This window comes from Cupressus sempervirens, chromosome 11 (assembly GCF_028749045.1).
Source record: "Cupressus sempervirens isolate cs-2001-9-10 chromosome 11, ASM2874904v1, whole genome shotgun sequence".
NCBI lineage: Eukaryota > Viridiplantae > Streptophyta > Pinopsida > Cupressales > Cupressaceae > Cupressus > Cupressus sempervirens.
The window spans coordinates 238,759,045-238,784,964 of NC_143128.1; the positions used below are offsets into that span (position 1 = coordinate 238,759,045).

The following is a 25,920-nucleotide window of genomic DNA, read 5'->3' on the forward strand; positions in this document are numbered from 1 at the left end:
TTTCAATCATCTTTACTGTTTGTCCACCATATATACTGCTCGATTAAGTGTGAATAATTTTCCTTTATGACGGGGCTTGTGCATTTTTCTTCATCTGTTGCTTTTATTCCTACACTTGAACCCTCATCTTGCATCTGCCTTCCTCTTCTTGAACTATCAACTACATTCCTCATAGGAGAAACTGATTCGCCTGATAACAATGTCGAAGAACTGTAGTTTGGAGAGGAATTCCCTGTTCCTAGAGAATTAGGACATGCTTCCTACCAGCCAATCGACCCATCAACTATGTCCAGTTCTTGCAGTAAACCATTAGTGAGCTCCAAGGAATCAGTACTTCCTGATGTGGCTGAATTATCATTGTTCTGAAAACTCGTGCTTGTCAAACACTTTCTTTCTGTCATTTTTGCAAGAGTACCTATGATTCCATGGAAATTAGATGTTAGGCATTGGCTTCTTTCCTCAACTTTTTTTGTGTTTCTACCTGTAAAGTTTTTTAGGGAACCAATTTGACGCATTTCCCCAGATGCGGAAACAGGGCAGACTTTATCACTAACATAGCCTACATTTCTTCCCAGATTCCTTTGACCAAGAGAGGAAAGGATAAACATTGGATTTTCAACCTCTCCACATTGAAATGACCCCCTTACATGATCTAAACCCTCATTAACCTCCATTTTTCCTATTTGGCTGTTGTTGGATGCTAGTGCATCCTCTTCAAAATACTTTCCAGATGTAGTATCTTGAATCGATGAATTGTTTGGTGTAATTGGTGAATTTTTCCAGCACCTACCAATGTTTTCTTGAACCTTTGAAGTTATTTTTAGGCCAAATGTTGTGACAAGGCTTGCTGGCAATGGTCTCTGCAGTAATGGAACATCATCGTAAAATCTATGGCCTGGATGTCAAGAAAGGAGCACAGAAGTAAGCTTCAATTCCAGCTTGAGATAAAGTGGTTTTTGAATGATTAGTATATTATTACTAAAGCTATGTTTGCCTAGAAGGGAGAGACACTCCAGGAATACTGGTGGTGTAGAGAGAGGGCTTTGGACTGGGGTCCCGGTGGCAGCCCATATCTGATTGTTGATGATGGAGGTGATGCCACTATGTGATATCCACATAGTTTGCATTTTCGTATAACTTGCAACCAAGTTTTTTTTGTTTGGTTTTAAGTACGAAAAGTATTCTGGGAATTCTACATCATTTTTGATGACACAGGATCTTGGCCATTCATGTTCATTAATTACTATCCTTAGTGCTCACAAGCACGTTTACTTTTCCCCTTCCATCTCCCAATATCAGAAATTGTTGTTTGATTCTTCTTTCTTGGCCTAAAGGTCTCTTCGCTCGCTGTAATATATGATAAAATTCCGCTGTTGACATCGGGTGCCTGGCAGATCTCTCTATGGGTGAAGATCAACAATTGGGCATTTCAGATGCCTTTGAAATGAATTTTTGCCATTCTTTTTGGGTTCGCAATGAACCCTTGTCTTTCCTTCTCCTCAATTTAAGATGTGTTTCTCTGCTTCTTTTCAGTTTTTTTTAGATGATTTCTTGTTATGGTGAGAATTTTTAAAAGCAGAATTAGACTGATTGCTGCTCTCTCCCCCTTTGTCAGTGTGCTATAACATATCTCTACTATTTCTAGTAACTTTTTTGCTTGTCTTTTTTTGCAAGATTCTTTCTTCTTTTTTTTAGTTCTTGACAGAGGCATCTTTTTCTTTTGTCATTGCCTTTTGTCCACCTATTTTTGGCATGTAATCATCATTTACTTTTATTATTGCCTCTTGTCAACCTATTTTTGGCATGTAATCATTCATTGTCAGACAAGTGCAATATTTTTTTCAAAATCTCTCTTACTCCTTTACGTGATTTTAAATAAAAAACGAGAAGTTAAGTTTTTTTTGAAAAGTTTTCTTAGAATTTAATATTAAAACTAATTAAAGTTTAACTATTTCTACTTTTTTTTGTACTCTATTGCCTTCATTATTTAATGATTTGAGTTAATTGATCTATATGAACATAGTTATATCTTTCTTAATGTTTTATTCCAATCCTGGAGGCATATGTATGAGGAATATGGGGAGATCTTTTCTAGCCCCATGACTTTATGTTTTTATTACTTTGAGATTATATTTTGAACCAAGGTATTCAACATCAAGCTAATTATTCTATATATATAAAAAAAAAAGGGGGGGTAATCATTTTTCTAGCATCAAGCTATCATTTAATAATTGTACTTGTGTGATTTCATACTATGATATTTTAAGTATATTTATTCAAGTATATATGGGTGCACACATATATACCTAGATAAATATACAAACTATTATGACTACAATGATTATTAAAGTCTCTTGTATATGCTTATTTCAAATGAACTTGTTCAAATTTACAAATGAATTGAGTACCCATGTTTACCCTTAATGGATTTTTATACCTAATATCTATAAATCTCTTCATTTTACTTAATTTTGATTGGATTATGAGTAATCTTACACATTTGCCTTCATTTTGATATTTTGATGTGCCCATAGTTGCACTTTTATGCTTTTATAGCATTTTTCTATGCCCATGTTGGCACTTTATGGTGTTATACCATTGATATACATGATTTATATGATATTTTTTTTTGAGTTGCATAGGGAGCCAATTTTTTTCAAGGATAACTATGTAGGTCCTCTCAGTATAACTGATATATAGTTTCCTTATCTGGCCCATGGAGTATTCCTCCATCCTATATTAGTATGCACTCATTTTATATGGAGTTTCCCTCGATTTGATCCTATCTGTTCCATTTTGATAGGATAATATTTTTATGGAGTTTCCCTCCATGTTGTTCCATTTTTGTTCCTCAATGAAGAGGATGTTATTATTGGAGTTTTCTCTCCAAATTCAGATGATTTGATCCAATTTGAAGGCAATATGTTGTTATATCCTCATAATCCATTCTTTTGATTATCTTAACAAATCATGATAATTCTATTTTGATCAGCATGTCTCTCCTTTATGTTATTTCCATATATTAATGTGATAATGATCTGCATACATTATTGCTTAGATCATGAGTCATGCATGTTATGGAGGGACGTCCCCATTAACTTGCAGTGGGATGATTCATTAAGTGGACTGTCTATATCCACGTGATTGATGCAATGTTGATGCACGTATCATTAGTTGGCCTTGTCTGTGGTCATTTGTGCATTAGTATAATATTCTTTTCATGAGAGCATTGATCAAACTTTTTACTCAATTTGTCCTTGTTGACAATTTTTTGAGCATATAATTTATCTTGATATCAGGTTATCTCCATTGTTTTGTGGTAACATGTTTTACTCATTGTTTCTCTATGAGAGCCTTATTATCCTTATTCAAAAGGATTTCGAATTTGCATATATGATGGCATTCTACTTGTGGATATTTGTCGTGTTGTTCTTTTTTCAGGTGATCCATCAAGGAACCTTCTCGATTTTTCACATATGAGGATGTGTCTATGCTTCCACTTGATCACATTCAAAGGACTCATGTGCTTCTCTTGGATCTATAAATGTTCCATATGGCTTGAAGACAATCAAATTACTTCATATTGAAGATTAAGTTTCAGATTTTTGTAAATTATGGGTTTAATACCCTTTGATGTAATTACCCCAAGTAAAGATTAAAGGGGGGTGTTAGAAGTTGTAATCTTTCCTTGGTGTATTTATAAACCAAGATTAGACCTCCTTTATTTATTATTATAATATATTAGGATATAAGCCAAGGTATCCTAATATATTTCTTTTTTGTCCTTTTTCCACTACATCTTATTTTGTCATCTAGTGGAATATGCGAGGATAAATATGTAATGTAATTTCTAATTTTAGATTATTCCTCCTTAAGAGGAATCTCACACTTGGCCTCACACACATATGAATGGTGGCATTCATAGACATGGGAGTTACATTCTAACTCCTCTCTCTCATCTCTATTTAAGAGATGACCCTCCTATCTCATTTAACAGTGAGGTTTCTTCCTCTTCTCAATTATTGTATGAGCATTGCTCTCTATCTCTCTCTTTTTCTTCTTAGGCTTTTCATGCCTCATTCATAATGTCACAAGGGGTTTTCTTGGTTTTCTTTGCTTTCCCCTTTCCAAATATCTTGTCTCATGGTGTTGGAGCTTGAAGCTTTCTCTCTCCTATTTTATGGTAATATCTTTTCATGCATTTACTCACTTAGATTCTTTCCTGGTATTGCTTACTTACATATTTCTTTTTCCATTTCTAACAGAGGTCTTTAGATACTTCAATCTGGAAATGCCACCTTGTTAGAGGATTTGGAAAATAGTTGTTAAGCTAACTTTGCTAATAGATTCAATACACTATTACAATTATTAGAGAATAACACTAATACAACCTGATTACTGATGCAACTATATTTCTGATTTTAGATCTCTATTCTAGCTTGAATACTTGATCCTTTTTTTATTAGATAAAACTTTTTAGCTCTGTCAACTTAGGATACTCTGTTATCGATCCAATTCACTTCCTTGGTTTATCTTTTCAATCCGACAACTTGACCTTATACTTATATCATTTACATTATCAAGTAGGCTTGAATACACTTACAAATATTCAATATTCATCCCTTAAGTAGGCTAGACTTAACAAATAAATTTATCAAACTAAATATTCATATTGAAAACAATTGGTTAATTGTGTATTGTCTTTGATTTTACACAAAATGTCATATCATTTCTAGTCAATGTTTTATGAGCTCACTCAGGTAATGAAGATAGTTTTCTGTGCCTGTCGAGCATTATAGAGCTTGCCTAGTTCAGAAGACAGTGTCTACCGAGTTCACTCGGGCGACAAAGGAAAGTTAGTAGAAGTTGAATGTTAATCGAGCTTACTAGATATTAGTGAAGGAAATTTTGGATAGAACCAGTGTTAACCAAGATCACTTGGTTACCAAAGGAACTTTGCAAATGTGCAGTGTTAGACAAGTTCACTTGGTTAACACAAGAAAATCTTTTATAGTTAATGTCTACCGAGCAAGGTTGACTAATAAAGGATTTTCTTGTTTTGGCATATTGAGTTCAATTCATTTGTTTTATGGTTCTAGCCGACTAAGGAGATGAATATAAAGTATTTTAAGTTGTATTCAAGCCGACTTGACACTATGTAATATATAAATATAAGGTTAAGTTATGGATTGAATGTGTGCAAGTAATAGAAGATTTGAAAATTCTTTGAGGAAGCAAACTAGAAGGATAAGAAGAATATCCTTGTTGAGCTGCAAAGATACATTCCATTAGGAAGGATAATTTACAAGCTAGAATAGAGATCTATAGTAAAAAATTTAGTTGCATCAAAAATCAAGTCATCTCATTGTTACTTTCTAATAATTGTACCAGTGATCTAAAATCTCTTAACAAAGTTTGCATAATAGGTATTTGTAAATCCTCTAACAAGGTGACATTTTTATTGAAGTGTTTAAAGATCTCTAACAAGGCTACTCCTAACAAGGTGATTAAATCCTCTAACAAGGTCACACCTAACAGTGTGTTTTGTAACCTTTAACAAGGTTGGATCTTAATAGGGCTCACTTTAGAAGAGTGAAAATCAGTAACTACTTGCAATTGGTGGTTTTTCCAAATTGGGTTTCCACATTAAATCTTGGTGTCACTTATATGTTCATGCTATTTATTTTTTATGTATGAAACTAAGTTAATAAGGTTAATCACTAATTATATCTTAAGATTTGCATTTTCCAAGTTACTGGTGCTATTTTAGTGTTTTCAAATTACAACATTTACTAGTATAAATCGAGTGCCTATGTCTTAATCGAGCATAAGTATTTTCTTTGAAGTTTATGTTATATATTGGTATCTAAGAGATCTGGAATTATTTTAGTAGTAACTAATTCACCCCTCCCCTATCAGCTACTCCTCTTATATTTCCAAAAATTGGTATCAGAGCTTTTGGTGCTTACAGTGATGGTTTCAAGGACCTAAGCTAAGGATCAAGATGTCTTACAAAAGAGAGATTCCCAAGTTAAACATAGGAAACATTGCAGCATGTTAGGAACTTATAAAGTTGCATTTCGAAACCATTAGTGATTCAAGTTTAAAATACTTGAAAAATGCTTACAAAAATCCTACTAGAACATTGCCAGTTGAAGAGATTACTGAAAAGAAAAATCATAACATCATGATGATTGATATTTCTTCTTCTCTTAACTATGCTGAATTTGATGAGGTTAAAGTTTGTAGTTATTGGTGTTTAAAACTCTTGAACAACAAAATGCTCAATACCAAAGTGATAATACTCACATAATCTAAGGATTAGCTACTTCCTATTAACAATTATGTGTGTAAACCGCTTGGATCCAACTTCAACAAAACCAAGAATGGTTTTCTACTCTTTAGGCTCTATAGAACCAAGGTGAGTATACCTAGGGGATGATTCAAATGAATACTATTGTATGATAATTATATTAGTTTCATTCTGATTCTCATCTTCTATCCCTAACATATACATAGTTTATGCAATTCTTGATAATTTTTGATTCATATACATCCCTCATAAGAAAATTTTGTCACAATTCTCCTTGGGTTTACAACTATTTTTTGAAATAGTAGCTACCTAAGACTCAAAAATTAGATATAAATGAGTGCTAAATAGCATTTACAACCTTGAATCAAAATGAAATAAAATTGATTTTGATTTTATAATGGATTGGATATGTAATGGTAGAATTTACTCTCACTCACTTCTAATTTATGTGACTGGTGCCTTATCCATTGGGAAAAAGGTCAACTATTGATAGGAGATCTAATTCAAATAACTTGTAGATTAATCTATCAATTGTAATCACCCATTTCCATTCTTATGAAATATCCCTTTCATAAACTCATAAACTCTACTGATTTACTAAAGCATTTCCATAACTCCTTGAATTAAAAGCAACAATAGAACCAGTATACAACCCATCCAAACTACATTCAATCAATTAAAGCTTATTCAAATGACCTCAAAGTAGACAAAATCATAAAATGGAGATAGAAATTGGTGAAAAAGATATAGTGTAAGTACCCCTTTGTATGATCCTTTTAGAAGATTGATACAATGACCAATAAAAACTCAATGAAAAGCCCAGAATATCTTGCTGATTCTGTCATTTCTATATATCATCAGAGAGTACACAATTGAAAGAAAACTCCAAAAAACTACACACAAATGGACCAATTGTACTTTTCTTGAAAAATAAAAAATTATACAAGATTTTAGACCCCTTCTCTAGCCCTAGGATCTCACTTATATAGTGTGAAATGCAACAAGCTTCAGGCATAGAGAACTGATAGTTGTCCCTTTGACAAAGATATTTACACTTTACAAACAACCACAAAAGGAAAAAAAAAATTTGTAATAGAAAAGTCTTTACATCATAATATTCCTTTTAGGTGGGCTACTTTTTTGTTATACATCAAAAACTGTTAAATCAATGATTTGTTCTCATATCACTCTAATTATTCTGAGTACATGGCTATTAGGCTTGAAAGTGATGTGTCCTATTCTGTTACCTGTAAGCTCACCTCAACTCGGGGGTTCTCATTGTCTTCATCATTAACTAGTAAAGTAACAGTTACCTCTACATCTTCCTCTTCCCCATCATTTTTTGCCATCTATTCTGCAGACAAAAAATGTTCTTTTTGCTCATTGAAAGTAGTGTCATCTAGCCAATCAAAGCTTAGAGTTTCTCTTTGTACCATTTTACAAACTTTTCAACTACTTCTATTTCAATGAGGTCCTTTCTGATGTCTTTATAAAATAACCACACTTTAACTAGCTCCTCATTGGTTTCCCATATTATATGCCCCTTTTCATTTACAACATTGTTTATTCTTTGGCACAGTATCTCATCTAACTCCTTTTTCCATTCTTCCTTTTCTTTTATTCTATCAACCTTTTTGAGAGCACTAGGAAAAAGGTCAAACTTCTCAGCTATATACTTGAAGAGGAAAATTTTTATTCTTTCTTGAATAGAAACCCATTTACTATCAAAATCCTCCAACCTATTAAGTAGATAAAAAAACTTTTCTATTTGATGACATGGCAATTGGATGACATATATGCACATAGCAATAATGTCATTATTTCTCTCACTCTGCTTCTATACAATGAGTCTCAATTTATCTTCATCTCCTTTTATATCATCCCAAATAGCCACAATTCTTGTCAACTGATCATAAAATGTTTGCCACTCAATTCTATCTACTAAGTACATAATGGCTTGCTTGAGTTTTTCTTCATACTAATTATTTAGTTCTATATGCATTTCCCTTAATTTCTCCATTTCTTCTTCATATTTCTCTATAGTATAGAACTTAGGCCTCTATGGGGTGTCTAGTATTTATACAATTGGGGTTGACTTGAATTGTTCAACTAGTGGCTAGGGGTATACAATTCTTGGCCTGCTGGATTCTCCCACCTTTCTCTTCCCAAGTTGCTTGTCCATCTGAGACACTTGATTTTCCAATAATTGTATATGTTTTCCCCTATCCTCATAGGCCTTTAGAACTTCTTAAAATTTAGCATTCAGTTCTAATAACTTGTTTTGTTCTTTTCCAAACACTACATTCCCAAATTTTACCATTTCTGAAGTCATTCCAAAAATTTGTTGGCTGGTCACTTCATCAGCCCTATATACTATAAGAGTACTAGTATACTCTGCACTAGAAATGTCTTGCATTCTAGTTTTATCTCTTTTTTCAATTGACCAAATTACTAGGGCTTGGTGGTCATCATTGAATTTGATTCCCTTGTGTGTCTGCAGTATTTCCTCCTCTATTTTATATTGTACATTCTTCTCTTTTCTAATTGAGTGAAAGATCATAGCATTAGCTATGCCCCACTCAGGAAAAATTAAGACCCCTGACTCCTTAACTAACTGTCTCATGATCTCGGGTGTTAGCTGGGCAAAATCACTCAAAAACTTAGATTTTACCTCCTCTTCAATGACATAATCTGGTTTACTTGGCTACTCTGCCTTTATTTTCTTGCATACCTTATCAAAATTTCCTATATTCTTTCTCCATAAAAATTGTGCAAAAGCTCTAGACTTAACAAAATTTTCATCATTTATAAACTTCTAAGAAGCTTGAGCAATTATTGGGTCTATCTCCTTACCTTGATATTCAACAATTGTAAGGTCTAAGGAGGGCACAAGAGGCTCTTGAGGTACTCCTCTTTCCATGTCTATAGAAGTGACAATTACATCCCCTTCTCCACCTATTTGTCTCAGTTGTGTAGGGCCCATTTGCCATTGCACCAAAATCCATGACTATTAGTGAACATGGAACACCACATAATTAACCACCTATGGGTAGGGGAGCACGTCGCATCACCCAACAATCTCTCCCTCTATGTGCATACTAGGTGCTTACGCGGGTCGGGAAGGCACCGGGGAGATTTGAACCCATGACCAGGCCAAAACCAGGCTCTGATACCAATTGTAGGGCCCATTTTCCATTGCACCAAAAGCCATGACTATTAGTGAACATGGAACACCACATAATTAAACACCTGTGGGTAGGGGAGCGCGTCGCATCACCCAACAAGCTATTCTCTTAAGGATGCTTCATCCTCTATTCTGATTGGGGTTTGACTCAAGGAATACTCTTCTGCACAAGAAAGGGATCCTTGTTCCAGTTTCTACCTCTTTGAAGCACTAGCTGTAGGTGGGCTCTCTTGCCTTGGTCTTCTATGAGGGGGAACTTGTTGTATGTTTTGAACTATTACATACCCTACCCTCTTCTACAATGTATACTCACTAGGAGAAACTATCATTCTGCTATTTATTCTTTTCTATACCTTTACTACTCTATCAAGATATGCTTTGACATATGTAGCCTTCTTCTTATTCATGGTTTGCATTATTGTTGTAAAATTATTTATCAATACATGCATTTTGGCTCCCCAATATTTTTTAGCTTTTGAAGGATCATAATCAGAGTCAAATGCATTAATGAATTCCAAAACTTTTCTGAATACTATCCATTTTTCTTTCCTCACCTCTTGTTCTTGTAATGAGAAGATATTCCTAATAACATCTTCAAGGAAATACACTTGCTATATGATACAGGTGTCTTTTGTCCTTTCTCTCAAAAGATCAAAGAATCCCTCTGGGTCAATGTACCTTGCGTGGGATTTTTCCATATTGTACTTATTCAAAAATAAATTGAGATGTCTCCATCCCTTCCTCACAAAAACAAAATCATTCGCTAGAGTAGCAATTGGGAAGAAAGTGCCTTTATCCTTACCAATCATGTCTCTCTCCTCAATAGTTTCGATCTACCACAACAATTCTACTATCCCTATCTTCAATGGCACATGGAAAGGTTAAACATGAGGCTTCCCCAAAAAACCATAAACTCTAATCACTATAGAAATATTATATGGGATTATATCCCCCTAATTGTGACTAACCAAAAGACCCTTTGCATGGTCCTTGGTTCTGACCAATTCTAACAGTGACTATGGGATTCTAGGGGTATCCCCTCTCAAAAGTAATCTAAGCCTAGATGCAAAATACTTGTCAAACCTTACAAAACTGGCATTTCTAGCTTCCCTAGTCATATCAACTCTCCACAATTGGACTGGTAACTTTTCACCTTCTCTAGGCAAGTCCAATTCCATACCTTTAGAGAAAAAGGTATCTCCCTTGAAAAGACATATATGCATGAGCAAGGAGTACTAGCAAAAGGGTCCATTTACCTCCCCTTTTGATATTCCTACCAAACCATTGTGAATTTCTTCTACTAGAAAAGAGGCAAAATCTAAAATATTGCTCATTCCAAACTATAATGTTTGAGCCATAATAAAGACCATAGAGCTTGGGATGTGTTCCCCTTCATCCATCCCAAAGACTTGGCATAGGGAAAAGTAAAAAGCTTGAGCACTAGGAATGAAAACTTTCCTCATCAATGGCTCCGGGGTAGAGGGTGTAACTAAAATTAATGTTCCAATCTTGGTGAAATGTTGTTGCAAAAGCCCTATTCTCAGGTACACTCTCTGTGCATCATACCTTGCTTGAAGGTCATCCATGTCAATGATCTTGTGCACAGCATGGTTAGGGTTGAGGTTGAAAACTTCATGAATAAGTTTAGGAAAAACCCTAAATAAATTGGCACCAGTATAATTCTTCACAAACCTGGTAATTTGATCATATTTCTTAGCTAGGTCAACCAGTAGATCACTATCAAAGAAAACCCCAGGGACTACTAATTTTCCAATGTCGAACTCCCAGACATTACTTAAAGGGGTATCTAGGTTTCTTTCAAAAAATCATTTCTTGAACAATTCTATTCCTCCCATGGAAATCTAAGCATCTCTCAAATTATTTTCCTTATCATAGAAACACTCTACAACTATCAACCTAGGTTTCTTTGGAATGAACTCCCTTCCCATTGTTATTTCATGCACAAATGGGGGGAATTGCTCAAGAAAATCATCATGGACAAACCTCTTGAGATAGTTGGTATGTCTAGAGAATTCCTTTCACGGAGGCATTTTTGAAAACTCTAAATTTCACACAACACCAATTTCTTGACTTTAGGGGGATGTAAGTCACTTACCCACTAAATTATGTCTCTTTCCTATTAAAATTTGTTGTAATTCACTGAGCACCTGGTAAAATTTTGTGCCCTAGCTCTAGAAAATCCTTGTGCTCTGATAACCTTTCATGATTTGGTGATTCAATAATGGTGGGTTCATGAATTATATTCATGCATTAAGATCAGATGAATGAGCTATGAGTGACATTAACTTCCATTAGCCATTATTTGCATGTCACACTCAAATTTGAATTTTATCTGTCGGTCTCATAACATCGGATGACCCAATTTCAAAACACAAAATTGCTTTATGGCTTTAAAGATCCAGCCACATGTCAAATAGGTGCTTCCCTACATTTTTTAAATCTCTTGCATCTCCATAATGAAGGCAAGCGCTGACCATTGATCTTCCCTCAGATCAATGGTAAGGAAAATAAAACATCTTTGCAGTAACATGTTAAAAAGTGTAATCCAACTGGTGTAATAATTCTTCCAACCTATCACATGTTGGCACACCTTGGTTTTAGTTGGTCCCACTTGCCACGTGTCAAGTTAGCACTTCCTCACATTTCTTAAATTTCTTGCATATTCATAATGTGGGCAAGTGCCAACCCTTGATCTTGGTAAGATCAACGATCAAATAACTTTGTCTTGCTTTAACACCCAGTTAGCTTCTCCAACCAATATAAAATCTCCACATAGAATAGTACACTCTAAAAACTACCACACAAGCAACCTCCTTACTACCTTTTGAAAAGTTGGTCTAGAATGTCATCCTTTACCATGTGTCAGATAGGCACTTCCCCACTTTACTTATCTGTCGATCATCTTCACAATGTAGGCAAGTCCAACCATTGATCTTTGAAAGATCAACAGTGGCACAATCCAAACTTTTTTGATAGTATGAAATAGAAATGATGACATCATTATAGAAACTTTTCATTGTGGACACGTATCCACAAGGTGCTTCCCTACATTGTTTAAAACCTTTGCATCTTGATCAAGTAGGAAAGTGCCAACCATAGATCTCTAAAAGATTAACGGTGGATAGAAAACACATCAAGGTCTGCTCACAGTATATCAACTATCGTCATCTCAGATAGGTTTCAATAAGGTGCTTCCCTACATTGTTTAAGATTTTATCAACTTCATTAAAGGTAAAGCACTGATCATTGATCTAGCACAGTTCAACAGTGTAGAGAACTATGAAAAGACTCACCCATGTTGTAGGAAACAACCAATGAGAAAGCATAAAAGTAGAGGATGTCAGGACATTGTGACATGACAGGGTTATGACATCATTAAGGGACATGTGTCGCAATGACACTTCCCTACTTTACTTAAGTCTCTTGCATCTCCATAATGTGGGCAAGCATTATTCATTGATCTTGCTTTAGATCAATAGCTGACAAAGATTGTCCTTTGAAACATATGAAATACAACCCTAATCAATGATTGCTTAGAAATTAAAGGGTTTATTATGGAAAATAAAATAAAGTTATCTTTTATGACAAAAGAAAATCTTAGGATATAATGCACTCCCATGCCAATTTGAAAACACTAACCCTTTTGAAAACTAGGGCACAAAATGAGGGTTCTAACCTATCCTTTAGGAAATTAAACTAGGGTTTTGATTTAGGACTACTAGATCAATGCAAAGGACCTTGGTTTTTCTTTCATGGGGCAATCATAAGGCACATACAAGAAAATAGGCCAACAATAGTACTACTCATGAAATGTGGACCAAAATAAATGATATCTATGTAGGTGATGATAATGTAAGAAGAGCCAAAGAAGAAAGTTTTAGAGGCTAGTTTGATTAGATGAAGATGAGAGACGATGAAAACATTGTAGCATATGTTGAGCCAATCAAAGAAAGCGTAAGTGCAATCAAAGCCTCTAGAGGATATATTGATGATAAAATAGTTGTAAGAAAGGTACTTAGAACCGTTCTTCCTATCTATGCAATTAGATTATCTTCTATTCAAGAAATGAGATTTGATCCAAATAATAAGATTAGTTTGGATGCTCTAGTGGGAAGATTGATAGCTTTTGAATTAGATAACTATGATAACTATGTTCCTTGTTCCAAAGGTATTGAGTCTACATTTGAAGCCAATATTTCACTCAAGAAGAAAGGTGGAAAATAAAAAGCCAAGCAATCAGAAAGGGAAGAGGAGGAAGAAAGTTCTAATAGTGATTTGAAATTATTAAAGCTCTACTTGCTAAGAAATATCTCAAAGGTAGAGGAAAGTACAAAGGTAAAATTCCTCTATTCTATTTTTCATGTGAAGAAGTTGGTTACATTGTTGCTAGGTGTCCAAATAGAGAAGGGAAAGATGAAAAGAAAAATAGTAAGTTCAAAGGCAAGAAGGAATTCAAGAGTTACAAGAACTACAAGGATAAGGTAAGGAATCTTGTTTTATGGCTAAAGATTATAATACCAATGATAATGATGAAATGGTCAATATAGTTGTAAAAGATGAATCAGATAAGATGACACTTATTTCTCATGTTAGTAAAAATGATACATGGATTATTGATAGTGGTTCCTCACATCATATGACTGGTGAAAAAACAAAGTTTGAACATATGGAACATTATGATGGTGGAAGTGTGAGATTTGGAAATAATTAACTTTGTTGCATAAAAGGAAAAGGTTGCATTTTACTAACCAATGAACTTATATGTGACAAATCCTATTGGGTGGAAGGACTAAATCATAATCTATTAAGTGCGGTACAGTTGAATAACATTGGATTCAAGGTAGAATTCATGAATGGGAAGGATGAGATGCCAGATGGAAAAGGAAATCTAGTTTGGTCTGGTAAACAAATAAAAGGTAACCTATTCTACCTAGATCTTAGTGATACTTCATGTTTCATTGCTCAAATAGAAGAAATTTGGTTATGGCATAAAATGTTGTGTCATTTGAAATTTGATAATCTAGTCAAGATAAGGAAAGAAAAAGAGCAAGAGGTATTCCTAGTTTGAGGAAACCTGATATGGGTCTATGCAAAAATTGTCAAATTGGAAAGATGGGAAAGACTAGTTTCAAAAGAAAAAACTATCATTCAAAAGAATTCTTTGAGCTAGTTCATACTAAGCTTTTTAGACCTATTGGAATAGAGAGCTATAATGGAGATAAGATTTTTTTTCTTTTTGTTGATGATTATTCTAGAATAATGACCGTAATGTATTTAAAATAAAAGTCTGAATCTTTTTAAAAATTTAAGTAGTATTTGGCAAGAGTAGAGAAGGAAACTAGAAAGAAGATGAAGTGTTTAAGATCATGAAAAAGGTAGTGAATTCATTTCCAATGAGTTCAATGAATTTTTGCATTGAAAGAGGAATTAGGAGACAAGTATCAGTCCCCGGTACATCACAAAAAAATGACATAGCTGAAAGAAGGAACAAATCCATCATGGTTTGTGCAAGAACCTTAATGATAGAGAAGAATGTTGCAATCAAATACTAGAAGGAAGAAATCAGTATTGTAGTGCATGCCTTAAACATAGTACAGTTGAAGAAAGACTCAAATCAAACTCCTTATGAACTATGGTATGGCTACACACCTAATGTAAGTTACTTGAAAGTATTTGGGAGAAAATGTTATATCTTAAAAGAATCTAGGAAAGGTAAATTTGATGTCAAAGGTGATGAAGGAATATTCCTAGGATACTACTATAGAAGTAAAACATATAAATGTCTAAATTTGGCAACTCATAAGATCATAGAAAGTGTACATGTTAGAATTGATGAGTTTATAGAAAGGATTGAAGAAGAGAGCAGCAAAGAACCTGAGGACTACAGAAGGTTTATTCACTATGAGCCTGATGCATTTCCAAATCAAATTGGAAGTCAAAAAATTTCACCTCCCAAGTCCCCAAAATCTCCAAAATCTAACAAGTTGCAACCAATACAACTTGAGTCACAATCTGAAGGACCCGAGTCACAATCAGAAGCTATTGAGTTGTAGCTAGTGCAACTTGAGTGATTAGATGGATTTGAGTTATAGATGGTGGAACCCAAGCTTGAAGATCATGTTGAGCAATGTGAAACAAGTTATAAATCCAAAGTACTTGTATTAGCAAGATATGTCATAAGGCACCATGCACAAATAGATCATTGGAAACAAATATGATGGTACAATGACAAGAAACACATTGAAAGGTACATATTTTCTTATTGAATTTGAACCTAGAAATGTTAAAGATGCTTTGGATTGAAGAAATGAATGAAGAGATAGAAAAAATAGAAAGGAATAATACTTGGAACATTGTTTCTAGATCCAAGGATAAAAATGTGATTTGCATAAAGTGGGTCTTCAAAAACAAGTTGAATGAAGATGGAGAAGTTTTCAAAAACAAAGCAAGGTCAGTATGCAGAGGTTATTCTCAAGAAGAAGGTATTGATTATGGTGAAACTTTTTCTCTTGCTGCTATATTAAAAGGTTTTCTAACTTTACTTTCTTATGCCACACACAAAGGATTTAAAGTTTATCAAATGGATGTAGAATCTGCATTCTTAAATGGTATTCTTTAATAGGAAGTCTACATAGAACAACCTAAAGGTTTTGTGGATCCTATAAAAAGGGATGTGGTCTACAAATTGTACAAAGCATTGTATGGTCTGAAGAAAGCTCCCAAAGCTTGGTATGGAAGACTTCATAACTACTTGATAAAGATTGGTTTTCAAAGAACATATGCTAACAGTAGCCTATATATCAAAGAAGGATCAGACAAGAAAATTGTATTGGTAGAAATCTTTATGGATGACACTTTATTTATAGGAAATGATGATTTATGCAAGGCATTTTTAGAAGAGATGAGTAAAGAGTTTTAGATGTCCATGTTTGGAGAAATAAAATTATTTTTTGGATTGCAGATCCAACAAAAGAAAGATGGTATCTATATTACTCAATCTAAATATATTAAGGAGATACTAAAGAAGTTTGGAATGGAAGATTCAAGACTAGTTAGAACACCTATTTCTACTGGACATAAGCTTTCCAAACATGATGATTTCAAAGAGGTAGATTAGACCACATATAGATCAATTATTGAAAAATTTCAATATGTAGTACACGTAAGGCTTGATATTGCATTAGTAGTTGGTATGGTGGAAAGATTCTCAAAAAATCCCAAAGAAAATCATATGATGGAAATTAAAAGAATCATGAGGTATTTGAAGGGTACTGAAGACTTGGATTATGGTACAAAAAAGGAGGCAATCTGGATTTGAAAGCCTTTATAGATGTTGATTGGGAAGGAAGTGTTGGTGACAAGAAGAGTACCAGTGGTGGAACATTCTTTCTTGGTATAAGACTAGTGTCTAGTACAAGCAAGAAGAATAATTGTATTTCTCAATGTACAATAGAGGCAAACAATCTAGCAGTAGTAGTTAATTATTCCAATGTTGTTTGGTTCAAGTAATTGTTGGTAGGTATGAAGATAGAAATCAAGGATCCAATGGTTATATTCTGTGATAACACTAGTGTAGTTAATATATCAAAGAATCCTATGATGCATACCATAACCAAGCACATTGCTATAAAATATCATTTTTTGAGAGAATTGGTACACGATAAAGAGGTAAGATTGGAATATGTGAATACTAAAGAACAAATTGTAGATATATTCACTAAGCCATTACCTAAGGATGCCTTTTTGTATCTAAGGGGTAAGTTAGGGGTCATTCCCCTATCTGAAGCTCACTAAATGAAGTCTAGTGATGCATCAACCAGAGCATGTTGAAGATTAGTTAGTTGATGCAATATTGAAAAGGGTACATTGCATATGAATTAGTACATAAGGTACACTAATATTCTCTAAATATTGTCTTTGGCATGAAATGTCAAAGAGGGAAAGTTTGTTGTCATATCCCAAAAATTTTCTAAAAAGATATGAAAGAGGGAGAAATTGATCTGATATCAAAAGGATGAGTTTGTAATCAGAACAAGTTATTAAAGATAGAGTTTTGCTGACATAGGGAAAAAATAAAGGTAGAGGGAGTTCTCATGGATGAGAATTAGAATCAAACTAAAGATGTATTCTTTACTTTATTCTCTCTCTAAAATTTCATTGTATTATGACATGTTGTGTTGCCATCAATGCCAAAGAGGGAGATTGTTGAAAATAATTGGTTAATTGTGTATTTCCTTTGATTTTACACAAAATGTCATATCATTTCTAGTTAATGTTTTCTAAGCTCACTCAAGTGATGAAGATAGTTTCCTATGACTTATGAGAATTACAGAGCTTGCCTAGTTTAGAAGACAATGGCTACTAAGTTCATGTGAGCGACATAGGAAAGCTAGACATAGGAAAGCTAGAAGAAGTTGAGAGTTAACTGAGATCACTCAGTTTATGAAGGAAATGTTGGATGGAACTGGTGTTAACTAAGCTCACTTGGTTACTAAAGGAACTTTGTGTATATGAAGTCTTAACCAAGTTCACTTGGTTAACATAGGAAACTTGTTTCTTAGTTAGTGCCTACCGAGTAGGGTCAACTAACAAAAGATTTTCTTGTTTTTCCATATTGAGTTCAATTGATTTGTTTTTTGGTTCTAGCCAACCAAAGAGATGAATATTAAGTATTCTAAGTTGTATTCAAGCCAACCTAAAAATGTGGAAGATATAAATATAAGGTCAAGCTATGGATTGAATGTGTGCAAGTAATAGAAGATTTGAAGATGCTTAGAGGAAGCAAATTAGAAGGATAAGCAGAATATCCTTGTTGAGCTACAAAGATATATTTGATTAGGAAAGAGAAATTATAAGGAAAAATAGAGATATGTAATCTATGATTTAATTGCATAAAAAATTAGGCCATCTCATTGTTACTTTCTAACCATTATAGCAGTGATCTAAAATCTCTTAACATAGTTGGCTTAATAGCTATTTGTAAATCCTCTAACAAGGTGACATTTCTTTTGAAGTGTCTAAAGACCTCTAACAAGGCCACTCCTTATAGGGTGATTAAATCCTCTAATAGGGTCACACCTAACAATGTGCTTTGTAACCTTTAACAGGGTTGGCTCCTAATAGGACTCACTTCAAAAGAGGAAAAATCAATAACTAGTTGCAATTGGTGGTTTTTCCCAAATTGGGTTTCCATGTTAAATCTTGATGTCACTTGTGTTCATGTTATTTATTTGATGTGTATGCAACTAAGTTAATAAGGTTAATCACTAATAATATCTTAAGATTTTCATTTTCCAAGTTATTGGTGCTATTTTAGCATTTGCCAAGTTACAACATTTACTATTATAAACTAAATGATTGTGTATTAACTGAGCATCAATATTTTCAGTGAATTTTATGTTATATATTGCAATCTAAGGGATTTAGGATTTATTTTAGTGGTAACTGATTCACCCCTCCCCTCTCAGCTACACCTCTTATATTTCTAAAAATGTTGACTTAAGAAAATCCTTTATTAGCCAAGCTAGCTCTATCAACACTAAAAGATAGAAGAATTTCTTCATACTTCCTTTGATAATCAAGTGAACTCAGTTGACACTACATCCTAAACTAAATTCCTTTTGGTAACCAGGTGAGATCGGTTAACACAAGCTCTATGCCAACTTCTTTTTGGTGCCCGACTGAAGTTGATAGACATTGTCTTCCTGAAAACTTCCTTTGGAACTCGAGTGAACTCTGTAGATGCTATCTCTAGACTTGATTCTCACTAGAATTCTTGGAAGATATTGGAAACTTTCTTCATTGCTCGAGTGAGCTCAGCACACACTGATTGGTAAAGACTTGATATTTTGTGTAACATCAAAGACAATATATAATTGAACAATTTTTTTTAGTAGTACTAACCCTAAAGCTAGTAGACCTATTGGTACAACTAATGAATTATTGTATTATAAGTGCAACAATTTTGGACATATTTGTATAGATTGCATATTAAAGATTAACCAAACAAAATCTAGATATGCAAACAATGTGATAGCATGTCAGAATTGTAATAATTTGGGACATACAAAAATATTTTGTATAATAAATAATATAATTCTACAGAACATGAATTATAGAAGGAATAGAAACAACTATAGAAGACAGAATGAAAATAGTAGTGATAAATAGAAAGAAAATGTGAAAGGGCATGTAGAGAAATTAAAAGAATGATTTGTTAAAGTTAAGACACCTACAAGAACACAAATTTGGGTAGAAAAGAACAAGTGATACATCTAAAAACAAGTTGAGTTCAATTGTAGTAGCTGACAAAATTTTATCTATCTAAGCAATATTTTCATTAAAGGAAACAAGAGGAAATGAAATCAAAAAAATATTTAACCCCCGATAAGTTAAATTAAGGCATGTGTAGTTAATGATGGTTTAAGATGGATGAGATAAGCTATGGTTAAGTGTGGGTGAATTTCCAAGCTCATATGTGAGTGTGCAAAAAGAGATAATTTCTTTGGTTAAAAGATTCAACATTATAGTGTTGCATACTTGCATAATAAATGCAAAATAGATATGAGGGTGCATGCACCAACTTGTGGTGCCAGAAAGGTGACAAGTAGTTTTTTTTTCCCTATTTTAAATAGCACACACGCACTATAGTGCGTGCGCCTATAGTGCATGCGCCTATAGTGCGTACGCACTATTACCAAAACATAAAAAGTGTATATGATGGGTTGGAGACCTGTAGCCCATCATTTTCATTAGTATTTTCTTCTACTCCTATAGTGAGCAACGCGTATGCGAGTTGGAAACATAACATTTTCACCACCATTTGCCAAAATGCCTCCTTGTCGTTGAAATCCAAGACCACAAGCGCACCCACGATGATGCCATAAGTAATACAAACCTAACTTTTCATTGTTTGATATGTTTTTCATATTGTTTTGTAGGTTTTTAATATTGTTTTGTAGGGTTTTCACAAATTTCATTTAGATTTGTTTATTTATTTGGATTTCAATTGATTTTTTATTAGAAAATGTCCATAATCAACTGAAAAATCCACAAGAACGTCAAAACCCTCAAGAATCTCAAAACCAAAACCCTCCTTAAGAAGAACAACAAATTCCACAACCCGAACGAATTGCAAGACCTCCGCCAGGGACACAAGAAAATATAATAAATGAAATAGTGAGAGGCAAAATTAAATTAGAAAGACTCATTGCTCGGTTGAAAGAATCTGGACAAACCAATCCAATGAGGGTTGAATTGACATCATCCCTCGAATCCATTAACACCCAGATAGCCTTAGTTAGTGGTCAGTTAGATATTTGGCAAGTTAAGAGGGATGAACATAAAAGATTTTATGCAAATAAATTGTCATATGAAGATGTTAAAAAAAAAGAAATACCAAAAGGTAGTATATGTGCATTATTTAGAAAACTCGGTGAGAAAAATAATATTAGAGAGGGTACTAAATGATTCGCCATCCATTGGTGCATACATGATTCTATTAGAAATAATTTTTGGGATAGATGGTGGATGGTTTTTGATGCCCCTCCTTGCAACAATCATGAGGTCCCCATGTATTTTTTGAAGAAATTATATTGTGAGTTTGTCCTTGGGGAGATCCCCAATTATTTTGATATATTAGACTCCCAGGGTAGAGGTGGGAGGTCATCATTTGAGAGGCCAAGAGCACGTTGTGACCCTAATGTAGTTAGCTCACCTATGGTCAAGCCACAATGCAAGCATGTGACTATTCCTTCAGTTGTGAAGGAAAATGTAGAGGCCAGCACTCTAGGGACCATTAACGCTTTGATGCAGACCCTCATCCATTCCATGAACCCATTAGTTGAGGGGGAGCCTTCTGTGCATCGTGGTTACATGTGCACTTCATGCGGATCCCTATGCACATTTGGCACTCATGCTGGAGATGGTGCAGATGATGGGCTTGTCACCAATCAGTTCTTGAATGACACATTTGGCATTGACACATAGGTAAATTACAATTATAATTTACTAATTTGATCACATTTCATATATATAGTGAATGATTAATTAATTAGCATCTATTGACATTGTTCAAAATTCAGGGTTAGAGTGTTGTTGGGCCTAGCAGTGATCCTCCAAGCCCATTTTTTGTCCCTTCCACATGTCTTGAGGTATGTATCAATTTAATCATTTTAATTAATACATATATTTATTACGTAATCATATTAAGGATTGACAAAAAAATTATGCATGTGCATAGTTCTCCACAAGACCCTCAACCTTTACCATAGACTCGGAGCATGGACATCATACGAGCTTCACACAGGTACAATTATTTCATGTTAATTTAATTCATTTGATTATATTTATTTTATGTTTAATGTTAGATGTAACGTGTATTGTATGACATGTAGCTCATGATGTCAGACACACCTCCTCATCTGCGACAGTCTATTGATAGTGGAGTGGCCGCAGCTGTGGCTAGCTCATAGCCACTGACGGAGGTATGAAAGAATTTTCTTTGTTTTAGTTATTGTTTATAATAGTTAATCTCAAAATTTCTAATGTTAACCTTTCTTTATATATTACTATAGCTTTTATGGTTTTTACAGAAGCAGTATGTATGTTAGGCCTACTGATACTCTTTTAATTATGGATCGAAACCTTGTTTTTGTTTTAGTAAGTGGTAAGGGGTAGTTTTGTTTAATGGTTATCTACTGATAGTAGCTCAGTTTGTTGTTAAAGGGTAAGCCCCCTAGTTTTGGCTATTTTTAATTCAAAAACTAGGAGTGAAGGTAGAAGTGGTAGTGAAAGAATTAGATAAAGAAGAACTAGGAGCACATATTGAAGTTAGAAGTAGAGAAGAAGTAGGAAAATCAAATAAATGTATGAGGACTAAGCGTAGGAGATAATGAAATTTAAAGTAAAGATAGGAATAGAAGATTAGTTGTATTTCAAGTTGATTGCAACTAGGAGTAGGACCTACAAGATGTAAGTTATATGTTTTCTATAAATAATAGTCAAGTTTAAAGATGTAATTGGTGATTAGATATACTCACCTTGGTCTAGTAGAGTCATAAGTGCAGGAAAATTTGTGTTTTAAACTAATATTATTCATAGGCCAAAGTCAAATGTTGAACTTGATAATATAACTAGGAATATCCTTAGGATTCAAAGAAACTATAGTTTTTGGAATCAACACCATCAAATCTCCTTCACTATTTCTTTGGGATGAATGGAACTAGCATAAAAAAATTCTACATTCTTTCATTCTCGTCGTCGTCCTCCTCTCATACAAAATAAACTTGGATAAGATAACTTATTAGACTTTTGGATTCATGGCCCTTCTCTCTTCTTTTCATACTCTTATAGCTATGCTAGTGGGATAAATCATTGAGTATTTTATTATCTTTTATTTTTGCTCTTTCTTTTCTCAAGTGACCACTTGAGCTTTTTCTATAGCCTTTTCAACACAATGCTTGAGATTGAGACATTTTCTTGAGTGAGGTCTCTTCAACTAGTTGACTTGGAATCTTAGTAAGCTTTAGGATTTTGTTGTTCTTTTATGTATTCTTGAAAATGAATGTAATAGTTAATATTCTGGGTTTGGGAGCTTTTGTCCTTTAGCTTGGTGATATTTAATCTCCTTTTAGTTTTCCCAAAATCCTTCCCTCTTTCTCTTTTTTTCTTCTACTTTATTGTGTGCATGAGGTGGACACATGCTTCCAATAAAGTGGGGACTACATGTATCATTTGAAAAAGTAAGAACACTTATTTGGTATTAATTTTAGCCCCATTTTAATATACATTATGGGTTCCTACATTGATTTCACACTCTCCTAACACTCATTGGACCTTCAAATTATTATTTAAGTCCTATATTGATACATTTTCTTTAAAAAATCAAGGTTACCTTTATCTATAAGTGTGCTTCTCTATTTCAACTTCAATCAAATAATTTCTTTCATTTATTGGACCTTATCTTACCATTTATGACATGTATTTTCTCTCTAAACCCAAAAGTAAGTTGTTAGATCAAATTTCACACGCTCTAAATATATTGGACCCACAATCAAAACTTGGGTTGGAATTGGTGGGTATAAGATGACTTTGGTGATATTTACTTGGGTACAATATTTTTGTTGGTGATATGTGTATTTATAAGTGATTATATTTATTGAATTGTTGTAGGGTCTCGTCACGCCTGATCGTCCACGAGCATTTGAGGTGAACTTACTGAGTGACTATTTTGTCAATAGTAAGAAAATAATTGATTTTGTGTGTACATATATTTGATTTCAACATATAACAAATATTGATTCATATCTACTTTCTTTGTATCAGTTGGAGCTAGAGAAGAGCCTCAACAAGAGGTCGAGTGAGCGTATCAGGAGGGCCCCATCATCTCCACCGTCTCCCTCCACACGATGGAAAAGGACATCGAGAGACTTATTTCCTTCCCCTCGTGGGAAGGAAAAGATGTAGTTGATCTAGACATGTATATATATAGGCATCAGTGGACATATTCGATACACATTTGATGTATATGATATTCTATATTTGATGCATGACATTATTCGACTTATGACATTATTGGTTAATATATGATATGTTTGTTCATGTTTGTTCATGTATGACATTAAATTAGATATGTGAATGTATGAAATTAAATTCAATACCTAATCTATTAAAAACTTTGATAGAATATTGATTAACAATAAACTTTATCATTGTTTAAGCATAAGTTAATCATTTGCAATATGTCATCGTCATATGATTTATGATCTTGTTCATGTTTAAAGTTTTCCTTCTCTATCATTTGTTTATTAAGTTTAATTCAATAACTAATTAGTTTGAATTTTTGATACAATATTGATTGGCAATAGACTTTATCGAGCAATATTTGTGGACCTCCTGGCAATTGGTCACCTAAATGAGAACCTTGAGATTTATTAGGAACTCCATTAAAGAAATCAGTAGTTTGAAATTACTCTATCCAACAAAATAGTGGTCTACAAATATTAGAGAGATAGACTTAATATTTACCAAGTGGCCATCCAATGCCAAGTGTTGTGGATGTATCTCCATTCAAAGTTCAATCACATGTTAAATAATAGAAATTTTAGGAGTAAGAATAAGTTATCTAACCTTATTAACATTCTTTTGTATGAGTTCCAAGTAAGGTATCAAGAGTGTTTGAAATTCAAGACTTTGTCTTCTCATCTTGTCCATGTCTTTACTTAAATCAACCTGGATTAACTAAGGTACCTTAGTTAACTTAGAAATACTATTCTTTAAATCCTCATCAATATTTTTCAACTTTCTTTAAAATATATTGTTTCAAATGTATTACATCACATAACTATTGGAGTAGGTCGATTATCTCCTTAAGAATATTTTCTAGCTTGGTTGTAATACCACCAAGTTCAACTTGTTGAGCAGTAATGGACTCATTTAGTTTCTCCATAATCTTCTTCAATATTCTTTTCTCTTCTAATTGTATCAAATTTTCATTAACATCAACATCAAGTGCATTTACCTATTTTACAAGTAAACTTAACTGATCAATCATTGGAGGTTTGTCATTGGCTAGTGCATCTAGAACAATTTGTAATAAGATGTCCTTTACATCTTATAATACTTGTTTGTACTTCACTTCCTATCTTTCACTTTTGCATCTTTCCCCTTCACAATTCTCCATAATTTATCATAGCATCAGAATCCAATTTTGTATGATCATAGGTTGAAAGTATGATAGCTTCATCTAATATTACCTAATCTCTTCTACTCTTTTTCATCTTTTTCTTGTCTTGTAATGTGATTGATCTTGTGCTTGGTGATATAATTGGTTGCACTAAAGCCATCTCCTCCTTAGATTTCTTATTTTTCTCATCAATTAAAGGTTTGTCTTACTTTACCCACTTTTTGTTGTGCAAATATTAGGCTATTTAGCTAGTGTCCCTATAACACCATTTGAAACAACAATTTTGTTTAGTTTAGGCTATGAGTATACAATAGTGTTCATTATTATTTAAGGGAATAATGATAGTTACTAATCCATGTAACCCCAATAATGTTTCCTTTTATTCATTGCTATCCTATAATGGTTGATAATTTCTATAAGGATTTAACTAATTCTGACTTGGTTGCACATAAGGTGCCTATTAGTAAGTCATATTTTGCAAATAAGGACTCTAAGAAGTATTTTGATCCTTTGAAAAGCTATTCTCCACATCAAACTCCCATGCCTGATTCAATTCAAGTGTCTACTTGTAAGAGACAACAAAGAAAACCTAATGCTTAAAAGATTAAGGAGAAAATTGACCTTGGTATTCAAGCTACTCTGGATAAAAATTTGATAGATAGCAAAAGGAAAAGGAGTGCAAAAGGCACTCCTTAGAAGAATGAGGGACCTTTCATG

General features: G+C 33.6%; 1 protein-coding gene across 1 annotated transcript in view; it reads right to left on the reverse strand.

Annotated features, from left to right (window-relative positions):
* Positions 1 to 260: 260 nt before the first annotated feature.
* Positions 261 to 25,920, reverse strand: part of LOC149529048 (protein CTR9 homolog) — a 38,646-nt gene continuing 12,986 nt past the window's right edge. The window contains exon 4 of the mRNA XM_089808102.1: positions 261 to 895. Coding sequence (XP_089664228.1) covers positions 261 to 895 — 635 coding nt within the window. The remainder of the gene's footprint in view (positions 896 to 25,920) is intronic.